General features: G+C 35.9%; 1 protein-coding gene across 1 annotated transcript in view; it reads right to left on the reverse strand.

Annotated features, from left to right (window-relative positions):
* The window catches only part of WDR64 (WD repeat domain 64), a 253,246-nt gene that overhangs the window by 113,996 nt on the left and 131,464 nt on the right, over positions 1-7,786 (reverse strand). Inside the window, exon 11 of the mRNA XM_030886170.1 lies at positions 3,976-4,102. Within this exon, the coding sequence (XP_030742030.1) occupies positions 3,976-4,102 (127 nt within the window). The remainder of the gene's footprint in view (positions 1-3,975; positions 4,103-7,786) is intronic.

Here is a 7,786-nt window from a genome sequence, read left to right on the forward strand (position 1 = left end):
CTATTTATGGGATTAATTAACTTAAATTAGGTTGGTTATGATCCTATATTTATTTTCCAGAAACTTTATAGTTTTTATTTCAAGATTAAATTATTTATTGATTACACATGATAATGGATGTTACGTAAGTTTCAACTCCAGCTATAATTTTATCTGCTACCATTATTCAATTTAGATATATTGCATAGGATGTGCCAACACCCATTTTAAATAACCAAATAAGCTGTTAACTAATTTGCTTGGGTGACCATTTTAAATGGTGAACTCCAGGTTACAAAACAGCAACTGTCAGTTCAACTAACCACCTCAGTTGGTTAGTTGACAATAACGGCTCCCCTGCCCAAGCAGTCTTCTCAAGTTTTTTGTAAGTTTATTTCAAATCAACCTGGCACCTCCCTCAAAGGATTCTATACTTCACACTACCGGGGCAGTTTATCAAGATGGCTTATGAGTAGACTAAATTTACACAGCACATTTAGAAAAGACATTTATTTAACGTCATGACCAGACTATTACATTTAGCAATGGTGGCAGGACATAGCTGCTACAAAGAAGACATGTTTTAGACTATACTCGTGTGCGGGCAAAAGAACTTGAGGACTATATTTGTGACTAATTGTATAACGGGTTATTTTAGTTTCTGTTCTGTGGAAAGTGTAAAGCATTCCAACAAGGTTTTGTTTTGTTTGTTTTTTTAAATCATTTTATTGAGGGCTCATACAACTCTTTTCACACCATATATACATCAATTGTGTAAAGCACATTTGCCAACAAGGGGTTTTAATGTAGTTTTTCTTTTTCTTATTTTTTTTTCCGCCCGTACTGTTGATTACTTTACAGTTTTAACTTTTACATTTAGGTCTGTGATGAATTTTGAGTTAGTTTTTGTGCATGGCATGTAGCATTGGTCCTGTGTCATTTTTCTACATGTGGGCATTCAGATTGACCAACAGCATTTGTTAAAAAGACTGCTTCTCCATTGAATGGATTTTGACCCTTTGTCGAGGATGAGCAGTTTTCAATTCTGTTCCACAATTTGTCATTGATTATCGTAAGTCTGTATTTGTTTTGAGATAGGGAAGTGTGAGGTCTCCTACTTTTTACATTGTTCTGCTTTCACATTGCTTTAGCTATTCAGAGTCTCATTCCTTTCCATATAAAGTTGGGAATTAGTTTTTTCCTATTTCATTAAAGAATGTTGCTGGTGTTTGTATCGAGTCCATTATATCTACGCGTGCTCTTGGTAGTATTGGCATTTTCACAATGTTAAATCTACCAATCATTGAGCATAGACTATGTTTTAATTTATGTAGATCTCTTTAATTTCATGCAGTAGTGTTTTATAGTTTCCCTTGTGTTTTATGTCTTTGATTAGGTATTTTCCTACATATTTTTACCTTTGGGGAGCTATTATAAATGGTGGTGTTTTCTTGATTTCCCTTTTGAGGTCTTCATCAGAAGAACCCAAATAATTTTGAGGGTTGATCTTGTACCTTGCCACGCTGCTGAGTCCTATTATTCCAGTAACTTTCTTGTAGTATTTTGGGGATTTAAAAAAATGTATATAAGAATAGTTTATTTCTTCCTTTCCAATTTAGAGATCTTTCCTTTCTTGTTTATTGTTCTTCCTAAGCCTTCCAGTACAATACTGGATAATGGTGATGATAAAGAGCACCCTTGTCTTGCTCCCATTCTTAGAGGAAGAAAGCAAATATTTTTTACTTGCATTTTTTCTGGTTGTGAGAGGTGAAGTTTTACAGCAATATTATATATGACAAGTACAATTAAGCTCTCAAAGTTAACTAAATATGCATTATATTTGCATCATATGTCTAGATGTATAAGTAAGAAGTTCAAAGTATTCTGTAGTTCAAGCAAAAATGAAATTCTGTCCTTATTTTTTCAATGAGGACTTTAAGTTACCAAAGGCAGATTCTTTCTATTAAATTTACCCAGTACCTCCAAAGAAAGTTCAACTTTAAGCAACATTTCAGAGGAAGTTACAAAATGCTTTCATAAGACATTTAAATTTAAAGAGAAGATCTGTAAAAATGGGTAAAGCAGAATATAAATGGATAATTGCTGATATTTCTCAATCCAATACTTTAACACAAAAAGAATTTTGTAACCAATAATCAAATTATCCATGGAGCTTTCCAGTAGATCTTTAAACATTAAATTGACTATAACTTTCTTCTGAAATGATATTATCAAAACCAGGTGTGCTTGTGAATAACTGTAAATTCTCTACTTTTTTGTCTATCACTTTGGAAAGAACGTGAATGCAGAAGTCAGAAGGTTTGAGATTAAATCACAGTTATACATTTCAATAGTGTTATGTTACTTCCTGTTAATTAGTTGAACTGTTTAATATTCTGTTTTGCCATTAGGAACTGAGAAAACCCATGTAGTAGTTGTGAACATCAAAATAATATGGTATATGAAAATATGTGGAAAAAGGACTATAGAAATGCTAGTCCTATTAAGAGTAGTAATGACAGTGTCAGTAACAACAGCATATTATACAAAGCATTATCAGAATGTGGTGTTGCTGCCATTTGGGTTTAGAAGATTGATCTATTTGAATCAAACCACAAATTGAAGCTTGAGAGATAAATGTCATGCAATTCTGATGTCAAATTGATGGTTGCAATCAATATATGTGATTTTTTTATGATCAAGTAACACTCAGATCTATTTTATTATTATTATTTGGCAATCAAAAGTATTATCAGAATATTGTAAACTTGGGAAGAAACCTTACTCTTTGTTTTGCTATTTGAAGTTTTAGTTGCTCTGATAACAAATAGGATAGAAATGAAGCTAGTAATGAAAAGTGAAAATTAGGGCATTAAGAGAAAGTTTTGTTGCAATCATTGATATATTATTTTCAGAAGTAATAATAATATTAATATTTGTTAAAACTTGAGTTCTGATTTCTCACTGCCATCGAGTCAATTCCACCTTCTAAGACAGAGTAGAACTTCCCCATGTGGGCTTCCCAGACTGTAACCCTTTATGGGAGTAAAAGGCCTCATTTCTCTCTCCCTTGAAGTGGCTGGTGGGTTAAAACTGCTAATGTTCCAGTTAGCAGCCCAATGAATAATCCATTATGCCACCAGAACACCTGAGTTCTGATGTAAGAGGTTAAAAATTGTCTTTCAAGCATATAGTGTTAGTTCACTCTTAATCCAGAAAAACAAAACAACATAGAGGTTAAAAATAGCTCTATTCTCTACCAGTAGAGAAAGTAATAACCATCTCTTTGCTTAATGAATCCCACAGAAATTCACATCTGGAGGTCTGGGAGCAATGCTTGAAAAGCGCATTGTGAACCAGCACTTCAGAAAGAGGAACTATTATTAATGTTCATTTTTTTAATCTAAAGCTTACAAGCATGCATATGCACAGAGCTCAACTTATGCATTTACCTAATAGAGTCTCTCCTTTTTAGTAAGTGTGTCTTTCTAAGATGCCACAGAATGGGAGGCAACAAATATGTTGGCATCAGCACTGGTAATCCTTCATCTGATGGACCTCTTTCTCCACTCTACTTTGATTCGAAACAATAGCAAGTGGGAAGGTCATATCCTGCCTCAGTGCCTGAATGCAAGGTGTTAAAATGGCCTCACAGCAGAAAAAGAACATTGAAGCCACTGTTCTAAGATAGGATTCTCTGCAGCAGAGAATCAAAACAGCTGATTGTGGAAAATATATTTGTGCCACATGTATGCCTGATCCAACCCACCTCTCTTCAACCCAGACCCTGTCTTCCTCAATTTAAAGACATATAACATTGACCTGGTATTTTCATAAAAAGTACCTTCATCTACCAGGCCAGCAAAAGGTAGGGCAGAGTGGTATATAATCTCCTTCTAGTTTTGATTTTCTTTTAGATTGTTCTCAAGTGATACTTTAAAAACTGCTTAATAATAAAATTATTAAATTTATTTGTCATTAATTGGGTACACTTACCTGTAATCAGCATACCATGATTAGAATCATACACCATAGAATAAATCTGCATGTCTCCTGGTCCACCCTGGCTGTCGTGGAAAACTTGTAATAGCGAAAGGGTTTGTATATCCCATACTCTGAAAACCTGGGGAATGAAGGAAAGGGTTTACCACTCTTTAAACTTTTTCCACTCAAAGACATTTAAGTGAAACATTTTCAGGGTCCAAAATAAGATCTTATAAATTTATAGCAAGTAGGATTTAAATGTTAAGTACTCATTTGCTCAATTCTAAATTAGTCCTTGGTTTAATTACTGTAAGCTCATATCAGAAGACAATAGCAGCAGTTATTAAAACTTTGCTTGTGACATACTTCTACAAACTGGATCTTTCTGTCATTCTAGCGTTTCTTTAAGTCTCTTTAAGAATTTGTGGGAATAACAAAAGACTAATCATAATTTCCAAACTGACTCGATGACATCTATCAACGACAATAATCATGATTTACAAGGTAATTGAAGTCATATTTCTACTGTGGATTAGAATATAGGGGGGCAACTTATATTTTAGAATGAAGATTTTTAAATGGGTCCTTCATGGCTTACAAGAATGGGGACGTCTTAGTGAAGTTTCTAAGAACCTTCCACAATTCCTGTCCAGCAATGTAAGATTTTAGGAAGGCATTTTTAGGAATTATCCAGATACAGTAATAAGAGTCAAAACCAAACCAAACCTACTGCTATCAGAGAAATTCTGACCCATAGCAGCCTTTTTGGAAAGAGAATTACTCTTTATGCTTTCCCAAGCTGTACATCTTATGGTAGCAGACAGCCTCATCTTTCGCCCTTAGAGAGCCTGGTAGGTGAAAACTACTATCCTTTTGGTTAGGACCTGAGTTCTTAACCCACTATCCATCAAGGCTCATTTAAATAAGAGAACAAGGAAGAAAATAGGCGGAGTTCCCCTTTGAAGGAGAAAGAGAGCAATGTTATTGCTAAAAGGAATTTGAGATGCTGTTCGGTGCTATCGAGTCAGCCCCAACTCACAGAAAGAAAACACAGTCCTGCGCCATCCTCACACTTGTTCCTATGCCTGAGCCCATTGATGCAGCCACTGTGTCAATGCATCTCATCCAGGGTTTTCCTTTTTTGTTGTTGTTGCCGCCCCTTCATGATGATTCACCAAGCATGATGTCCTTCTCCAGGGACTGGTTCCTCCTGACAATTATGTCCAACGTATGTAGGACGAAGTCTTGCCATCCTTACCGCTTAGGAGCACTTGTGTCTTACTTCTTCCAACACAGATTGGTTTGTCCTTTTAGCAGTCTGTGGTACTTCCAATATTCTTCGCCAGCACCACAAGTCCGATGCACCTTCAGTCTTCACTACTCCGTGTGCAACTTTCACATGCATATAAGGCAATAGAGAATACCATGGCTTGGGTCAGGCCCACCTGTCTGCAAAGGAACATCTTAGTTTTTCAATACTCTAAAGCAGCCGATTTACCTAATGCAATGTGTCGTTTGATCTCATGACTGCTGCTTCCATATGCATTGATTGTGTCTCCAAGTATGACAAAATTCTGGACAACTTCAACCTTTTCTCCATTTATCATGATGTTATCTCTTGGTCCAGTTGTGAGGATTTTGCTTTCCTTACCTTGAGTTGTATTCCACACTGAAGACTACAATCCTTGATCTTCATCAGCAAGAGCGTCAGTTCCTCCTCACTTTCATCAAGCACGGTTTTGTCACCTGCATACTGCAGGTTTTTAGTAAGTCTTCCTTCAATCTTGATGCCACGCTTTTCTTCTTATAATCCAGCTTCTCTGATGACTTGCTCCGCATACAGGTTGAATAAATATGGTAAGAGCATACAAACCCCAAAGCACACCTTTCCTGATTTTAAGCCATACAGTCTTCCCTTGTTCTGTTTGCACAACTACCTCTTGATCCATGTGCAAATTCCGAATGAGCACAATGAGCTGTTCTGGAATTCCTATTCTTCTCAAGGTCATCCACAGTTTATTATGGTCCACAGAATCAAATGCATTTGCATAGTCGATGAAACACAAATAAATGTATTTCTGGGAGCCTCTGCTTTCAGGCAGGCAAGTTCCATCTGACATCAGCAATGATGTCCCTTGTTTCACACCGTCTTCTGAATCTGGCGTGAACTTCTGAAAATTGCCTGTTAAGGTGTTGCTGCAACAGTTGTATGATCGTAAGCAAAATTTTGCTTGTGTGCAATATCAATGATATCATTCTTTAGTTTGATCATTCTGTTGGGCCACCTTTCTTTGAAATGAGCCCAAATAGGAGTCTTGTCCAGTCAGTTGGCCAGGAGGCTGTCTTCCAAATTAGCTGGTATAGACTAGTCAGTGCTCCCAGTGCTTCTTCAGCTTTCTGAAACATTTCAATGGGCATTGTTCATTCTTGGTGGCTTGCTTTCAGTTCATTGTTTTCAGTGCAGTTTGAACTTCTTCCTTCTGCATTGTTGGTTCTTGCTCATATGCTACCTCCAGAAATGATGGACTGTCAACTAATTTTTATTTTGGTACAATGACTCTGTATTCTTTGCAACTTCTCTTGATGCTTCCTGCATCATTCAATATTTCACCTATAGAATCTTTCAAAATTGCAATATGAGGCTTGAATTTTTCTTGTGTTTTTTTTCCAGTTTCAGATATATTGAGTGTGTCCTTCCCTTTTGTTATTCTAATTCGAGGTCCTTTCACATTTTGTTAAAATATTTGGATTTGTCTTCTTGAGTTGCCCTTAGAAATTTTCTATTTAGCTCCTTGACTTCATCCTTTCTTCCATTTACTTTAGCTACCCTGAGATTAAGAGCAAGTTTCACAGTCTCTTCTGATATCCACTTTGACATTTTCTTTCTTTCCTGTCTTTTTAATGACCTATTGCTTTCTTTGTAAATGATGGTCTTGATGTACTCAATGCGTCAAATCTGTTCTTGAGATGTTCTGGAAATTCAGGTTGGATAGACTCATGGTCATGCTTTGGCTCCTGTGGACTTGTTTTCATTTTCTTCCACCTTATCCAGAATTAACATAGGAGCAATTGCTGATCTTTTCTACAGATGGCCCTTGGTCTGGTTTTAGCTGTTGATAGTGTGCTTCTCTATCATGTCTTCTGACATATGTGGTAAATTTGATTTCCATGTATTCCATCTGGGGAAGTCCATGTGCATGTTTACCTTTTGTGTTGTTGAAAAAGGTATTTACTATGAACAAGTCATTGATTTTACAAACTTCTGTCATGTAATCTCCAGATTCATTTCTATCCCCAAGTGTATATTTTCCAACTACTATTCCTTCCTCTTTGTTTCCCACTTTTTCATTTGATCAATGCATCTTGATGCACATTTGATCAATTTTTAACTGTATTTGTTGGTAGAATTCTTTGGTTTCTTCATCACTGGATTTTCTGATTGGTGCATAAATTTAAATATTAGTTGTATTGATTGGATTTTCTTGGAGACAGATAGATATAATATAAGCACACATAGCATTTACTTCACGATGTAATTAGCAAGATTCTTTCTGACAATGAATGATAAGTCATTCCTCTTGATTTTGTTATTCTTTGCATAGTAAATCATGTGATTTTCTGATTTCAAAATGGCCAAGATCAGTTCATTTTAGCTCACCAGTACTTAAGCTATTGTATTAGTCTGGGTACTTTGGAGAAACAAATCCACAGCAACTCATATATAAGAGAGTTTTATGTAAAGAAAGTGTGCATCATGAAAACATCCCAACCCAATGTTGCCCAAGCCCACAAGTCCAACATTAACCCATTAACCCAACACCAG

The sequence above is a fragment of the Echinops telfairi genome, unplaced genomic scaffold (assembly GCF_000313985.2).
Source record: "Echinops telfairi isolate 266 unplaced genomic scaffold, ASM31398v2 ScPeMD7_655;HRSCAF=1070, whole genome shotgun sequence".
NCBI lineage: Eukaryota > Metazoa > Chordata > Mammalia > Afrosoricida > Tenrecidae > Echinops > Echinops telfairi.